This window comes from Pelodiscus sinensis, chromosome 8 (assembly GCF_049634645.1).
Source record: "Pelodiscus sinensis isolate JC-2024 chromosome 8, ASM4963464v1, whole genome shotgun sequence".
Taxonomy (NCBI): domain Eukaryota; kingdom Metazoa; phylum Chordata; order Testudines; family Trionychidae; genus Pelodiscus; species Pelodiscus sinensis.
This window is the reverse complement of record NC_134718.1, coordinates 31,509,120-31,527,236: the sequence shown is the minus strand read 5'-3', so window position 1 is coordinate 31,527,236 and position 18,117 is coordinate 31,509,120. Positions and strand designations below refer to the sequence as shown.

The 18,117-nt window shown below is 44.8% G+C and overlaps 1 protein-coding gene across 4 annotated transcripts in view; it reads right to left on the bottom strand.

Moving 5' to 3' along the window:
- Positions 1–12,438, bottom strand: part of TBATA (thymus, brain and testes associated) — a 35,418-nt gene extending 22,980 nt beyond the window's left edge. Inside the window, exon 1 of one of the 4 annotated variants that reach the window (XM_075934970.1) lies at positions 12,242–12,438. In XM_075934970.1, coding sequence (XP_075791085.1) covers positions 12,242–12,370 — 129 coding nt within the window. In that variant the 5' untranslated portion in view covers positions 12,371–12,438. Of the gene's footprint in view, positions 1–2,203; positions 2,667–12,241 lie in introns of those variants that run through there. The other 3 variants (XM_075934968.1, XM_075934969.1, XM_025180037.2) reach the window with 3 other exon arrangements.
- Between the last annotated feature and the right edge of the window lie 5,679 nt (positions 12,439–18,117).

Below are 18,117 nucleotides of genomic sequence, written 5' to 3'. Positions count from 1 at the left end.
ATTGACATGTGTTGAACCTTAATTAGATGACCTAATACATCTTTTCCATCCCTCAACTCTATAACTCTTTGAAAACTCCTTTCCTCATGAAAATGTATTTTAATTCAGATGAAACCTTCCTAATAGCAGCATGCCTAGAAAGCATAGTAAGGATGATCTTGTGGGTAAGCCACTAAACTGCAATTTGGCAGATAAGACTCAAACTGTAGCTGTGACACAGATTTCTTGTGTGACTTGAGGCAAGACACTTAAGCTCTCTGTGATTCAACTTCTCCATTGTAAAATGAGGATGATGGTATTTATATTCTCCCATGGTTTGTTTATATTATCTATGTATATACATTGTATGCTATTCAGAGCAGGAACTGGTTCATACTATACATATAAGTACACAGCAGGTAGCACAATGGGGCTCTGATCTTGGTTGGGGCCTCCATGTCCAATGGCAATGCTAAATAATGCCAGAAGGGATGCTGCTGAACATGCAAATAGTCAGCTCCAAGAAACAATACTAGCCTGACCCTGCAAAATGCTGAGTATTCCTGCTGAAGCCAATGGGAGTTGAGAATATTGAGCACCTCATGGGATCATGACAGAGGTCTGTAAAATCATGACTGGTGTGGGAAAAGTGAATAAGGAAAAGTTATTTACTTATTCCCACCATATAAGAACTAGGGGTCACCAAATGAATAGGCAGGAAGTTTTTCTTCACTTGGTGCATAATCAACCACTGGAACTCCTTGCCAGAGGATGAGGTGAAGGCTAGGACTTTAACAGGGTTCAAAGAAGAGGTTAGGTTCATCAATGGCTATTAGTCAGGATAGGTAGGAAGGGTGTCCCTAGCGTCTGTCTGGAAATGGGTGACAGGAAAGAGATCACGGGAGGGTTACCTGTTGGGTTTCCTTCCTCTGGGGCATCTGGTATTGGCCACTGTCAGCAGACAGGATTCTGGGATAGATGGACCTTTGGTCTGATCCAGTATGGCTATTCGTACGTTCTTATGATCACGTACAAGATAAGAAAAAATACAAACAATAATAACCAATGTAATGCATAAGAGTGGACACTCGAATGTGAGAGCTATAAAAGCAGAAGCATTAAGTTTCAGACTTTGGAAATTACAAGGCTACCTACCAATGTTCCCTCTAATATTTTCCATCCATGAGCGGAATGAGTTTTGTCTTGTGCACCAATATTGAGGTCATGCGTGCTTGTTTGGATGTGTGCCACATATCATCCAAGTTATTAATATTTTTTATATATTTTTTAAAATGCTCTGGAAGAAAGGATACTAAAATAAGGGATAATTAGCAAAGTGTGTGACTTTAAATGTTTATTTATTTAATGTGAAGTCAAATAAAAAAATTAATGTTGCAAAATTTTCAATAGCCAACTTTCTCTGTTTACAGCCCTCTACTAGACCCTGCCCCAGCTGGGCTTCCTCCTCAATTAAATCTGGTTCTCCTTTCAGAGAACTATGTGAAATGGCTTTTCAGAATAACATTTCTGAACTTGTGTAGAGTATCCTCTGCATTGCACACCTGGACAACAGCTTATTTGGATCAGAGGTGAAGTCAATCCAGTGTCTCCTCATCACTGACCTGAGTTCTTTTTATTTAGACAGTTCTTTTTATTTATTATCAATAAATAGCCAACTTAGAAAATGTAGTTAACCTGGAATGCTTGCTCTTCACACAAGACATAAATCAGAATTAAAGCTCTCTGATGAATCAAATGCATATTTCCCTTGTCTGACTTGATCAACTCATAAGCATTCTTCGAAGCTTAAATGTCTATTAATACAAAAATGTATATGAAAGGTGACAAATAATATTCTTTGCTTTATGCTAGAGTGCACAGGCTGTCCAGCAGTAACTCGGACAGCTCTGTGTCAGGATGGCCTGTACATTCAGGACTCATGAGTAGCTGGACAGGGCAAGTAAATCCTGTGCAGCCTTCCTCCTTCAAACTCTCTAAGGTCCAGTGTACCTTTCTTTTCACACAGAGGTAGCCTGGGACCAAAGCTTGTCCCTACATAGTTGCATAAACCAAGTCTTCTTTCTAGAAGCTCCCTCCCCAGCTTCCGAAATTGCAGAGGGCTGCTGTTTCAAAGGGGAAGTTACAACTGTAGTATTTGAACAAAGAAGAACAGTAAAAACCAGAAACTGGCCAGTTATTAAATATATATAATGGGCCTACTCACCATGTACACTGCTTCCACAGATTGGGGAATGAGTCCCCCAGCTGTACCCAGGGCTCGGAGGGAGACTTGCAAAGTTACCTCACTTGTGTTAAAAAGTCTGTTTACTTTGTGCCTGATTATGTTCAGGTTGCTAGGTTACACTTTTGGTGGCAGCAGCCAAGCCCCCTGCCTTCCTTCTGCCAGTGTTCCATTTCCTCTCCTCCTCCATCCCCCCAAACAGGGCACCCAGCTGCTCTTTACCTGACTAATCTCATTCTCAGTTGCTTTCCATAGTTACATTTCCAGGCTTTCCATGACAGAGGCAGGTAAGATCAACTGGGTGTGTCAAAGTGGGAAAAGCAAATTCCAACACTGTATGTTTGACGCTTAAGCACTCCTGGACCTAAACAAGCCCACAGCCAAACTGCATATGCCTCCTCTAAGACAGATAATCTTTAGAAAGGACTAGGCTACTTGAATTCCTAATGAGATTTGTTTTACATTCTGGTGTTAATTTTCTCTTCTGGGATCAGTGGCATAATACATAGTTCAATTCTGTAGGGGGAAAATGTGTGTCTTGATATCAGGAATGATCTTAAATCATTTCCCTGCTCATTTAAAAACCCCAATGATGCAAAGTGTGATACCTTTTACTCCAGAATTATTAACGCACATATACATTGCATATAAATAGGAAGGCAGATATTTAAACAGGTGAAGCACATTCTGCCCTGGACACCTGCCACTATGGAGATGCTATATCAATTGAACCAAAAAATGCACAAATGATTAATATACCCCACTGCCTTACCTGCATTTATACAAGCTTAGGATAAGATTTACATCAGCTAGCAATCTTTATGCTTCACTTCATGAGATGATAATCAGCTGCAATGAGCAAGACATTCCCTTACCACCTCAACACAAACACGCCACACAGCTATAATATGGGTATTTTCACCTTTCTCTGCAGCATTCATTAGAGGTTCCTTCTAAGGAGAGAACACAGAACTAGACGGAATGTAGATCTTTCTTGTGTTTCTCCTGAAACATTGTTAACCCATTGTATGAATATATATTGACATTCATCTATTTTGCGTGCTACTAGTGTGTTAAAGTACGCCAGTTTGCACCATAGGCTCAGTAATGCATTCTTGCACATTAAGCTTTTATTACATGTACAGTGAAAGCTTTGTTAACCGGCACTCTGTTAACTAGAAAACTTTGTTAAACGGCATAGCCCCCAGCCACAATACTGTCACATCTTCAGTCGCACAGGCCTGGCTTGGTTTACCATGATTAGCTTAACAATTTTTTATTTAAGAAGTACTAATCATCTTTAACTCAAAACAGAAATGTGAGATCAACTGCCTCACACTAAAAAATTATCAATATTAAAAACTTGAGTTTTACTCTTATTGTCCATTGGATTTTTCTAGGTTGATGGGACCCTCAGATAACCGGAATTTTTAGATAACCGGAATGCCCTAATCCCCGAGCATGCTAGATGACACAGGTTTTACTGTTCTTGTAAAGATAAGGCCTTTTTCAGTAGCCATATTATAAGGCCTAACTTGTACTGTCTTCATTTGCAGCCAGACTGAAAGATCAGAAGCCGTTAGCTGAGATATAGGATGTCAGAGCCTCTCCACACATTCTATCTAAATGACATTAATTTAAAATAGTGTAATATCAGGCCGCTAAGAAGGAGACCCTGTCCTAATGGTGTGCAATATCACCAGATAAGGAAACAGATGTTAAGAAGGTTAAAGAAAACTTAGTTTGATAGCATCCTGTCTGACAGGAAACTATTTATTAATAGTTGGGGTTGCAAAATCTTCATTTCATTATTGCTCTGACATTATGTTTTCCACTTCCCTATTGTTCATTTGCGTGATCTCTGTCTGGATCTTTACTTGTTTCTGTCTGTTGTATAAGTGTCATCACTGTCCGCTTCCCAGGGGGTGGGGTGGGGAGGGAGACCAGGGACTGTGCACGTGGGCCTTGCTTACCACAGATCACGCAGCAACCTGTGCACGTGCAAGCACATGCCATGCCATCTTTGGGCAGGTGGCTCCAGCTGCATGCCACACAGGGGCTGTGGCCCAATAGCCACACACGTGTGTGAAGAGACCTGACATGCTCCTGATCCCGGGGTGGGACACAGCAGGATGCCCTCCCTTCACAAGCCTCCTCCAACATATCCCCTCCCACCTCACCCACACTATACACAGCACAGGGGCATGGGTGCGGTCTCGGGGCAGCTCCCACTCCCGGGGATAGCCGGACATTCCGACCATGGCCTCTGTGTAAGCACAGCAGCTCTGACAGTGAAGGACACGGTCTCCCTCACCTTGCGCGGGGCTGGGTTTCACCCACTGTGTCCCCAGGGAGAACTGACCACTTCTCTTCTTTCTCCACGGCCGCACCAGCTGCACGTGCAGGGCGTACCACCCTGCCACATGCTCCCGCACCCGAGGGCTCCACAGGATGACTTACAATATGGCAGGGGTCCCGAGAGCAGCAGCTAGGGGCCCGGCAAGCCCTGACCCGCATAATGGAGCAGCAGGCACAGGAAGAACAGGAGTTCCAGAGGGAGCTGCTCGCCCAAAGTCGTGCCATCTGTACCCATCTGCAGACCCTGGTGCAGAGCGTGCTGCCTCGTGCTGCTCCAGCACCTGCTGCCCCCCCAGCTACCATTCCGCCTCCCACTTCTCCCTCCTCAACCTCCTCACCCTCCTCCTCAATCTCCACATCCCCCACCTCAACCTCCACACCCTTCTCCGCACCACCCCGGGGACGCCGAGGCCCCCGCATCCGCCGTGCTGGGAGATATGTGGCCTGATGAGACCCCCACCCCTGAGCGCTGAGCTTCCCCCTTCCATCTCCCTCCTCCCAGTTTTCCCCCTTCCCTCTCCCACCCTTTCTCCTCCCCTCTCCCGCCTCCTTTCCTCAGTCTCCCCGGAGTTTCATTCCCCTCCCCAGTTTTGTTAAATAAAGACAGTTCGTGTTTATGAAAAAACGTGTCTTTTATTTGACATCAGGAAGGGGGGCTAGGAGGGGTAAGTGGAAGGACGTGAGGGAAAATGGGGCATGAACCCCTGGTGGAAAGGACCGGGTGACTCTGAGGGCTCCTCGGGGTGGACGCTCTCCCGCAGGGCCTCCTGGATCCTGACAGCCCCCCGATGGACATCTCAGATGGCAGCCTGCAGCAAGTGCAGCTGGGTTGATGGCAATCACCCCATGAGATGCACCGGCGTGCCCAGAGGCAGCTCTGGCTCCATGTGGCCGAGTGCTGCAGTGTCCCAAGTGTGGGCACTCAGGGCACTCCAAGGTAGGACTGCTTTGCTGTCCCTCATTGAGGTAGACAAGGAAGTGGGGAACCCTGAGAACTGTCTGCCTGGGGTGGGGGTAGGGTCCCTTTAAGCACAGAGCTCAATTAGCCTCAGGCAGCAGCCCCACACACTAAGTCCTAACCTGATGCCCTGCCGGCACTGGTTCCGGCCAGCCTTAACTTCGGTTCAGGGTCCACTCAGTGTGGACACGCTATTTAGAAATAGTAAAACGCTATTTCAAAATAGTTTTTGTGTATTGATGTGTTATTTCGAATTAGCTTAATTCAAATGAACTATTTTGAATTAAGTTAACTCTGTAGTGTAGACAAATTAACGCTGTAGTGTAGACATACCCTCAGAGGGGTAGCTGTGTTAGTCTTTAAAAACAATGAGCAGTCCTGTGGCACCTTAGGTTATAACTCACTTTATTCCAAAATAAGAAAGTCCATGTTTATACTACAAGCTGTTATTTTAATATAATGTCAAAATAATGTCAAGCTGGAGGGCTTCTTACTTAACTCCTGTAACCCTGTTGTATGAGGAGTAAGGGAAGTCGAAGGAAGAGTGCTCTTTCTTGGACTTCCTGCTGTGTAAATAACATCAAAAATTGAAATAAGCTATTTCAACTTAAGCTACACAATTGATGTAGCTCAAGTTGTGTAGCTTATTTCGGCTTTCGCCCTGGTATGTAGATGTACCCTGAGAGACTAAGGGTATGTCTACACTGCACAGCTATTTTGGGAAACTGGCGGTATCCTGAAATAGCTTCCCCATGTCTACACAAGCCACCTGTTATTTCAAAATATTTTTCAAAATAATGGGCATGCTATTTTGGCATCCCGATGACCCTCGTTCCACTAAAGGTAAGGGATGTCTTGAAATAGCACGTTATTTCGAAATTTGGTGCTGTGTAGAGGCACTACATTTCAAAATAAGCTATTTCAAAATAGATTGGAAATAAGATATGCAATCTGCGTAGTGGAAATTGTGTATCTTATTTTGAGTTTGGGGTGCACCTCAAGTTTACCACTGCTTCAGACACTTCCCCACTCCCCCACTACCTTCTTCAACATGGGTACAAAATAACTTAGTCCATCTGCATCTAGAAAGCCGGCAGTTATTTCGAAATAATGTTGAAATACTGTCAAGCTGGAGGGCTTTTATTCCGACTCCTGTAACCCTCATTGTACTAGGAGTAAGGAAGAGTGCTCTGTTTAGAAATGAGTGCTGGAAAAAAGCTATTTTGAAATAAGCCATGCAATTGGCGTACTTCAGCAGCTCTCAGGCTATGTCTAGACTGCAGGCTTCTTTCAGAAGAAGCTTTTCTGAAAGAGCTTTTTTAAAAAAAGGCTTCATAGAAAGAGGTTTACCAATGTCGGGAAAACCCCTTTGTTCTTTTGATTTTTTTTCCGAAAAAACGTGATTGCAGTGTGGACACAAGTGAAGTTTTTTTGGAAAAACGTCCATTTCCAAAAAAACTCTGCAGTTGGTACTGCATGGTGCTGCATGGTACTGTATATGAGCTATTATAGGTTATTGTGTGATGATATAGATTTCCTCTCTAAAGTAGAACAAAGAAATAGTCATAATTTGATTCCTCATATGCCAGGTTCAATTGTGTCCCAAGAGTAAAATTTCAGATAATTGTTTAGTCAGTTGCAGATGCACAGTGAAAGCTTGTTTTTGTAAATCTACCAAGTTTCTTAAAAGGGCAGTTTAGAGAAGCACAATACAAATAGTGAATCTTTGTTTCACATAAATTGGTGGCATAGTGGTTAATATTGATGGTCTTACAATAAATGAAGTTTTCCATGCAGCTGAGCTTTTTTAAGAGGAAGGATAATATTATGTTTAAGCCCTAGACTGAGTCTTAAGAGAAAGGGCTTTAATTTCCTGCTCTGCCATTTATTTCTTGTATGATTAAGGGCAAATCACTTAATCTATGATTCAATTCCCCATTTGTAAAATGGGAATAGCAAAGCTTCTTTTCTCCAAGCTCTCTAAGGCTGGGACTGCCTTACTGTGTACGTATGGCATCTAGACAAATCTCAGTTGGAATCTCGAGATTGCAACTTAGTTGTGCCACCAGTTTTGTTACCGGTAAGTGTTGCTTTAGCATGGCAGATGGGCCTTCCAGATTCTTTCCTTTTCAACTGCTTAAGAAAACTATTATCTGCTATCACTGGTAAATATTGCCATCTTCAAGCCTCCAGGGGATCATGTGAAGATTTGAATTCCTTGTGTTTTTTTACACAAAGGTTCACGGCCTCTGACAACTTATGTATAGTGACTGAACTCATTGGCTGAAGGGTTGCTGTGGGTAAGGAAGGATGGATTAACTTGAAGTAAGAGGTTAGACTCCAGTAGCAACATGCTCCAGGCGATTTCTGAGAGATAGGCAAAAACGGGGACATTTGAATGTGGGTCACACTTATCTAAATATTTAAATTTGGGGATATTTCAGGTAGAAATATTTGTCTGTTTGTATGACGGACAATAGATCTGCTTTTCTCTCTGAGTAAAAGAGGGAGTTCCTGCAGCCACTTAAGGCTATGTCTACACTACTGTTTGTGTTGGTAAAACTTTTCTTGGTTAAGGGTGTGAAAAAATACACACACATACACACTTTGGCATAAGTTTCATTGACAAAAGCGCTGGTGTGTACATGGTTATGTCAGCAGGAGATGCTCTTCTGCTAACATAGTTACCACTACTCATTGGGAGTGGTTTAATTATCCTGACAGGAAAGCTCTCTCTTGTTGATATAGAGCATCCACGCGGGAGTCCTTACAGCAGCACAGCTGCAGCAGTACAGCCTTGCCACTGAACATTAAAAAGCTTTAAACCCAGTTACAGAAATTCTTGCTCTCCTGGGATATTCTGAAGTCTGAGAAGCATGAGTCACTAGTCCAACATCCACTGCTTTTTATGGATATTTTCACAGTACAACAAGTTGATAAGATTGACATGTCATATACAATTTGAAAGCATGTTAAGTGGAAGGGTATGTCTACACTACAAAGTTAATTCGAACTAACAGACGTTAGTTCGAATTAACTTTAATAGGCGCTACACATACAAACCGCTAGTTCGAACTTAATTCAAGCTAGTGGAGCGCTTAATTCGAACTAGGTAAACCTCATTCTATGAGGACTAACGCCTAGTTCGAATTAAGTAGTTTGAATTAAAGACGGTGTAGCCACTTTATTCGAACTAGTGGGAGGCTAGCCCTCCCCAGCTTGCCCTGGTGGCCACTCTGGACACCACCAGGGAAACTCTTCTGCCCCCCTCCCGGCCCCGGAGCCCTTAAAGGGGCACGGGCTGGCTACGGTGCCCGTGCCAGGTGCAAGCCTGCCAGCACCCAGCCAGCAGACCCTGCACCTGGCACGGCATGAACCAGCCACCCGCTGCCACCCAACCCTCCGCCTCTTCCCGGGACCAGGCTGGTGGCTCCCAGGAGCCTACCCGGGGCCGCAAGAGGTGGGCGCCCGCCTGGTCTAGTGCCGAGATCATGGACCTCATCCATGACCTCCGCACTAGGCACAGGAAAGTGGCCGTCTAGGGCAGGAGAGCTGCCAGCCTGGCCACCCAGGAGCAGGTTTGCATGAAAATCAGGGTGGTCCACTGAGACCCCTGTCCCTGAGCTTAGAACGGCCGTACTGGGTCAGACCAAAGGTCCATCTAGCCCAGTAGTCTGCCGACAGCGGCCAACACCAGCTACCCTGGAGGGGATAGACCGAAGACAATGACCAAGCCATTTGTCTCGTGCCATCCATCTCCAGCCTTCCAAAACAAAGGCCAGGGACACCATTTCTATCCCCTTGCTAATACCACTCCATGGACCCAGCCTCCATGAATTTATCTAACTTATCTTTAAACTCTGTTATAGTTCTAGCCTTCACAGCAAGGAGTTCCACAGGTTTACTATTTGCTTTGTGAAGAAGAACTTTCTGTTACTAGTTTGAAGCCTGCTACCCATTCATTTCATTTGGTGTCCTCTAGTCCTTCTATTATGGGAACTAATGAAGAACTTTTCTTTATGCACCCTCTCCACACCACTCATGCTTTTATAGACCTCTATCATATCCCCCCTCAGTCTCCTCTTTTCTAAGCTGAAAAGTCCCAGTCTCTTTAGCCTCTCTTCATATGGGACCTGTTCCAAACCCCTGATCATTTTAGTTGCCCTCCCCGATCCCACCCTCTCTCTTCCCCTCTCCCACCTCCTTTTCCCAGTCTCCCCGAGTTTTGTTCAATAAAGAGAGTTTCTATTTTTGAACACGTGTCCTTTATTTTGTACATCAGGAAGGGGGGCTAGGGAGGGGTAAGTGGAAGGAGGTGAGGGAGGAATGGGGTACAAGCCCCTGATGGGGAGGACTGGGGTGGCTCTGCGGGCTCCTCGGGTGGAAGCTCTCCTGCAGCCCCCCGATTGACTCCCCCCCCGAGATGGCAGCCTGCGGCAAGTGCAGCCAGGCTGATGGCCGAGTGCTGTGATGTGCCGAGTGTGGGCATTCAGGGCACTCCAAGCCAGGACTGCTTTGCTGTCCCTTATCGAGTTAGACAAGCGAGCGGGGAACCCTGAGAACTGTCTGTCCGGGGTAGGGAGTCGGGTCCCTTTACCCACAGCCCTCAGCTAGCCTGAGACAGCAGCGCCACGCTCTAAGTCCTAATCTGATGCCCTGCCGGCACTGCTTCCGGCCATCCTTAACCTCGGTTAAGGGTCCACTCAATGTGGACATGCTAGTTCGAATTAGCAAAACGCTAATTCGAACTAGTTTTTAGGTCTAGATGCACTAGTTCGAATTAGCTTAGTTCGAATTAACTAATTCGAATTAAGTTAGTTCGAATTAGTGCTGTAGTGTAGACATACCCGAATCCTTTAAGCACCTCTGGAAATGTAAAGAGCGTCAAAGACAACAGTTTACAGGCACAAGATTAATGTAATCAACATAGACATGCTTGATGCTATAAGTGCCTTCTCTTAAAAGTAGCTTGAGCATAAACATTCATTTAATTTAGGAGCTATAGAGCAGTGGTTCCCAAACTTTTTGGCATCACGCCCCCTTTTTGATTTTTGAGAAACCCTCACGCACCCCCCAATAGCAGCAAAACTTGTGGAGCAAAAAAGAAAAAAAAAGAACTGACCGGGGCCAAAAAACAGCAAAACTTAGGGGGGGGAGATTAACGGGGGGAAGGGGAGTTGCCTTGCGCACCCCCTGGAATTTCTTCATGCCCCCCCAAGAGGGCATGCCCTCCAGTTTGGGAACCCATGCAATGGAGCTTGACAAATTTGCTTCTGGACTATTGAGACTGTTTTCTGTCAGATCTTTTTCCTGTAGCTATATCAGCAACAGCAATTAACCACATTTTAAGAAAGTGATCTTTCCTAGTGATCACCTACAATTTAGCTGCAAATGCTATCCAATTATATCTAGGAAGCCTTATTGTTTTCTTCTGTGCATGAGTCATAGCTGCTCTGTTGGGAAATGGGGCCAGTATTCTTTGCAGTCTATCCTACAACCTATTTTGTAGCTGAGAATCTGTGCTTTGTGTTTATCTGTATGGGTATGTCTACACTACCCCGCTAGTTCGAACTAGCGGGGTAATGTATGCATACCGCACTTGCTAATGAAGCCCGGGATTTGAATTTCCTGGGCTTCATTAGCATAAGCGGGGAGCCGCCATTTTTAAATCCCCGCTGCTTCGAACCCCGTGCAGCGCGGCTACACGGGGCTCGAACTAGGTAGTTCGGACTAGGTTCCTATTCCGAACTACCGTTACTCCTCGTGAAACTTCAAAGTAGGAATAAGACCCTCCGGAAAAGGGCACTTTTTCTGGAGGATCGGGGCCAGTGTAGACGCTCTTTTCCGGCTTTTTTAAAAGCCGGAAAAAAGTGGCGGACATTTTTATTTAAATGCCGCGGGGGATATTTAAATCCCCCGCGGATTTCCCTACGACGACTGGTGAAATTTACATGCCCCTTCCGGAAAAGGGGCCAGTGTAGACGTAGCCATATAGTTTGTATTGTTAAGAGTTTTCAGATAACTATGTTACATTTAGCGAGTTTTGTAATACTTTGTTACTTTAGATCATTGAAGGTTTGCCCTGTTGTATTAAAATGTCTAAGTCTGTTATGAGTTGATGGTCGCAGTTTCAGCTTACCATTTCATAACAGACCATCAAGGAGGGGAAATGTTAACCCTGAACAGTGCACTATATGGACTATATAACTAACATCTATAAGATGATAGATTCAAAATGGAGTTTGTGGACTGAGGGATAATTCAAAATGGGAACCTGAAAAGCTTTTGCCGCCAAAATTACCATCTGCACATGGCACATGGCTGTGCACACTGCACCACAGTGCTGCACACAGTGCGAAAGTTTGCACCCGACTCTAGTTTTGCACCCAGCACTAAACCCTGCTTTGCAGTAGAGACACTTAGAGTTTTCCCACCTCGAACTTTATAAAACCCAGAATCCTGAGGAGATCGGGTCGGCAGTTTTACTACACCATCGTGGAAGAAGGAGACCTCTAGTCAGAAGACCGTGGTGAAGGCCCAGTCGAGCTGACAGATCTATCCATTCCATTCCTGCCTCCCTCAGGGTGCTTCGGCCCACACAGTGGCAATAATAGTGAGCCTTGGCTACCTGATTGCTCCCTACATATAATCAGAGCAGGCCCCATTAAATTTCATTTACTAGTGCGCCTTTGCTGGTAACATACCCTTGAGTTAGGTTGAAGCTCTAAGGGAGGAACTCCAGGGAGATCACAGCAGAGACCATCTATACTGGTGGTGTATCTTCCCCTTCCCTCATCACAGCTTCTATGGTGGTCCGGTGCTGACAGCAGCATAGATGGAAACCCACATCCTCCCCTCAGCAGCTGCGCAGGTCTTTAAATCCTTTCTATGGTGTGAAACTCTGAGGTGATAGAATGTTCTGGTTGGGCGGGTGTGATGTTGTGGGGGTTTTGTCTGCTCTTGTAATCCTGTGTTCACTCTGGTTTTGCATTCACTCTTTGCTTTGTTGTGCTTTATGTGATCCCTACTATCTCATGCTGGTCTACAGTGATTCTGTGGGTGCAGTGCCCAGCAAGGGGATGGGATCTCTGGGAGAGAACTCCTGAGGGAAAGCACATTGGGAATGGCCCAGGCTGGCCTGACACCTGAACTAGGTGGAGGATTCAGTCAGGTGACCCTTTGCCCGAGAATCTGAACAAAGCAGGTGGAAGGGCAGCCTGGAAATAGGGTGACCAGTTGCTGTGAGTGTGAGGTTAGTTTTTCGGCTGGCTAGAGTAGAAGGGAGCCTAGCTGGCGTGAGGGGTCCTTAGGTCAAAAGTTCACTGTCTCCATTTTGACTGGTTTTTACATTAACTCCTTTAGTCCCAACATTTCGATGAAACTAGAGACAATGAAATCAATTTAAAAGGGAAACAGAAGATTACCGTTGAGACCATCAGTGTTGTTTGTGACACAATAATAGTGCAATTGCAGAGTAGGGGTGAATCTCTAAGGAAAAACCTTGATTTATTTTGCCTGTTTTTTGACAGACATATGGCTAAAGATACTAAAAGCAACTACAGTAAGGAATTAAGTAAATTCTACCTAGAAGACATAGACCCACATTTTTGTGAAGGTGAAGTGAAACATTTCATTCATTTTATCGAAAATGATGAGGACTGTGCTTCAAGATCATTGGTTGATTTGTGTAGACTTGTACATGACGCAATCTTTCCAAATGTAGAAACCATTCTGAAAGTATTTTTCACAATACCTGTCACAAATGCTTCCGGTGAATATTCTTTTTCTGTATAGAAATGAGTTAAAATTATTTGTGAAATGTGATCAGTCAGGAACATTTGATTAGTTCAGCAATATTGACAATTGAAAGTGCCTCTTTACAAAATATTACTTACAATGACTTAATTGACAATTTTGTAAAGAAAAAGAGTAGAAAGAAAGCTATCTGAATAATTTTTTTTCTAATTGAACAAGTTTCTTTAGAGGAAGTTAACTTTTACTTTTCCATTCATGCATCATCTATACATTTTATTTTTACACATTTTTCATGTTTGCTTCATGCAAATACAAGCTTTCATCTAGACCAGAAGTTTTCAAACTGTGGTCCGAGAACTCCATTCAGGTGAACTGAGGAAAGGTTATTATGTGGATCTATCTATCTATCTATCTATCTATCTATCTATCTATCTATCTATCTATCTATCTATCTATCTATCTATCTATCTATCTATCTAATCTATCTATCTATCTATCTATCTATCTATCTATCTATCTATCTATCTATCTATCTATCTATCTATCTATCTATCTATCTATCTATCTATCTATCTATCTATCTATCTATCTATCTATCTATCTATCTATCTATCTATCTATCTATCTATCTATCTATCTATCTATCTATCTATCATCTATCTATCTATCTATCTATCTATCTATCTATCTATCTATCTATCTCACTCTTATCCAAAGCACTTTACAATAGTTAGCTCATGATACAAACAATATTTGGAAAGATCATTAAGTGGTCCACTAAGACCCTGTGGAAAAAAATGTTAGACTACAAAAAACATCAAGGTACCTCACTTTATTTTCATTTACTTCTTATTACTTATAATATAGGAGGAGGATAAAGAAAAAGGAATGAAAAATGGGAAGGCAGGAAGAGTGATTTAACTCTAAATCTGCCACTGGGTTCCTCTGCTTTCTTCATTGTGCACAGCACTTTATACCTTGGTGTATTGCACCTGGCATCTGTACCTGCCCTTCACAGGGCCCAGACTGCAGTTTGTCCAAAATCTGCTGGGCCCAGCTGGGGCAGAGTTACGACGAAGGTGTGTTTGGGAGATGCTGTGATCATTATATGGGGTGAGGCAGTTATGAGATTGTTTGTTTTCCTGAGGCTTATGCTCCCCATGGCTAATGCAATGCTCTGTCTACTGTGAAGTTACAGTTCTCTCCACTCAGGAAGGAAACAATCCATAGGACTTAAACCATCAGCGTATGTCTACACTACAGAGTTTTTTTGGAAAAACAGTAGTTTTTCCGAAAAAACTTCAATTACGTCCAACTGCAATTGCGTTCTTTCAAAAGAAAATTGAAAGAACAGAGGGACTTTTCCTACAGTGGTAATCCTCTTTCTAGGAGGATTACCAGTGCATGTCCTTCCTGGTCCCCTGATCCTCCTTTCACTCTGCCCAGGAGACCAGGAAGGACATGCACTGGCAGCAATGGAAAACCACAAGCCCCCCACAGCACTGGAAGGGAAAGCTTCTCTGCCCCTCAGGTAGGCTCTTGAGTAGGGTGGGAGGGGAGCTATTTCCATCCTGTTTGTGACCCAACCCTGCAGATCCCCAGACAGGGGCACTTCACATCCTCTTCTTATGCTGCCCCTACCCTACCCCTGTCCCCAGCGAGTGTTGGGGGCTGCTCTGCCCCTTAGGCACCCGCCTCTGTTAAGCCACCTATCTGGCCCCCAATCCCTGGCTCTTGAAGGTAATGCCTTATATGTTAGGCCACTGTGTTGCACAGGGAACACTGCAACGATTAATTTACTCTGATTAAAGTGAACTTAAGCTCATGCTGACTATCTGGTTATTATATCATCCCGGTTTCAGAAGCGAGATTCGCCCGAGACCGTATCTATCACTGGTGGAGTTTTGAAATAATAGACAGACTCTCAAGTTTGGGGCCAGATCATATATTGTAAATGAATTTAGGTAGCATACACAAAATATTGAACAGCAACTTGTGAACCAGCCCTAACCCAGAAAAGAAAGGAGATAGTAAAGTCCCTTAAACAATAGGTATATACATTACAATTACTCAGTCGGTTGATAATGCAGCCGTTGCTCACAACCTCTACACTTTGGCTAATGGAAAGCCTCAATGGAGGAACGGTGAAAAGATCCCTTGAGCTCAGTCACCAGGTCTTAAGACACTGGTATGTCTTAGGATCCTCGGCTCCTCGGGTAGCAGTCACACACAGGAATCATGGGAAAGCGACTGTTCAGCACGCTCACGGCAATCCAGAGGCAATAACGATGATGGCCTAGCTGCCACTACTCCTGGCCTAATACCTCAATGCGGGAATATACCATGCGCAGGTGGCCACAGAAATAGCCAGCTAGTTAAACACTTGCTGCTATACTCCAGATGATAACAATTGATCAATCAACCTCACACACACTCATACCAAACCTAATAGACAGTCTTGAGTAGACAGACAAGACAACAGACTAGCTCCACACAATCTGGTAGGTACGAATCCACAGAAGGAACAAACCCGAACCTTTCAAAACAAGGAGGTTTTATTGCCTCTAAGGCGGGAAAATCTGAGGAGGGCTGAGTGCACATCTTTGGTTACATGTGCACATAGGTTACCTAGGGTGGTGTGCAGATCTGAGGTGCGAAGTGCATAATGGGTGGTGTGCATAGCCTTATAGTGTCATGTGCACACTGTTAGGATGGGGTACACAGACTAGTAATGAGTGCAAGGTGTAGATTAGATGGGAAACTCTGAGTCGGGAAACCCTGACCTTTGCCTTTCACCTAAAATAGAACCCATTGTGACTCCATTTTGTATTTATTACCACATTATCATACACATTTCAAAATCCATGGTAACAACTGGGACCTACCCCACTCTAAGTACCCTTTGTTTTTTTATGTCATTAGGATGTGGATTGTAGCAGACCATCCAGCCAACATCTTTGTTGAAGGAATCAAACTTGTAAATGAAATTAAATTCTATAGCTGATGCCTTATCCTCCCTCCCTTCTGCCAATGCCAGCTCTAGGAAGGCTGGTGGTAGGACTCAAACCCACAACCCCAGGCTCTGGAGGCTGATGCCTTATCCTCCCTACTTTCAACTGATGCCAATGCCCCACTTTGAGGTGCTGGTGGTGGCCGCCCAGCTGTTCTAGGGTCAAGAGTGGGACTTGAACCCACAATTCCAAATTTGTGGAACTGTGTCAAATTGTATCAGATCAGGGATGGTAAGAAAACTGGATACTCCTCTCAATGAAATACCACCTTTAGCTGGGGGTGGCTACACAATATGGCTATTCAGTTGTCTTGTAAGAATGAATAATAGAGGTGTAAGGGATCAACCCAAATACCACTGACCTGACCTATTTCTGCACACAGGTGATTACTGCTGTGGAAAAGCTGTACCATGTCAGCCATGTAACCTGGAAACTGGGTTAGATGCTCTTTAGCTGTAAAGATTAGCTTAACTTATTACTTCTAAAAACTCACTTGTGGCTTCTCTCTGGACAATTTATCACTGTTACTGTTTATGGCTGGAATTAGTCTGCAGTGCAGGGGGTAATGATTTTTCTTTTCATTGTGTGATCATAGAGAGTTTAGAAAAAATGTCTTGCTGAGATGAGGGTGGAGAGGCGATTCTGAGACTGATGACTATTTGTATTAAATAGCAGTGGAAAAAGTATCTCAATCAATAGTCTATAACAATTTGAACCCAGGTGTTAGAGCTTCATAATTAACAAGGTTCTGAGCTCCAGGGTCTTAGAACAAAGGATCATGGGGTCCACCTGCATCAGCCTAAGAACCCCTCCCTTTTCACCCGCAATTGATTCCTCGAGTATACAAAAGGTAATATGGAGAAACTGCACATAAATGTCAAACTAACTGTCTGATCTTTCTTTGCACCTCCCTGTAAAGAATCTTGAACGCGGCAGGACCACTGTGGTTTCATTTGGGTAAACAGGACAGGATTAAGAACAGGACTTTAGGGGCTCTGGCCCAATTCCCAGGGCTGGGTCGCGGGCGGTCTCTAAAAACATCTCCTGGCTGCCCAAAGTCCAGATTTTTTTGTGAGGTCCCTTTAGCTCAGGCCCCTGGACTGCAGGCACTGAAGCCCCTGTGTGTTATCCAGCTCTGCCCGGCCATGAGGGAAGAGGGAGGCAGCTACACTTGCTGCCATCCCCCGCCCCTGGATCTGCTGGAGCTGCATCACCATGAGCACCAGCGGAAGCTCCATACCCACGCTGCCCTTGCCCGCAGCCACTACCTCCGCAGCTCCTATTGATTGGGAATCCTGGCCAATGGGAGCTGTGGGGGGCACTGCCTGCAGGCAAGCGCATGGCAGCATGGGCCACCTGGAGAGCTGCTTCAGGTAAGCGCCCTGCACCCTAAACCCCTGCCCAATCTCTGAGTCCCTTCCTGCACTCTTAAGTCCCTACTTCCTTGCTAGACCCCACAACCCAACCCTGAGCCAAGTCTGGCACCCTAACTCCCTCCCAGACCCAGCACTTCCACCCTATCTCCTCTCTTGAGGCCTCCCTCACACTTCAAAACCCTTGGCTCCAGACTGGGGCCCCCTTCTGCACCCAAAACAGCTCCTCCCCAGCCCCACCAGAAGCCTGCACCCCCAGTTGGAGCCCTCACCCCTCACAGATCCACCCTTCTACCTCAACCCACAGCCTTCTCTTGCACTGACAGCCCCTCATTCTTGGCCCCACCCCAGAGTTTTGGGGTCCCACAAAATCTAGTAGCCCCAGCTCCCAGAAGAGTTAATCCAGCTGTATGGATGAGTGCCCAGAACATAGGATAGCAA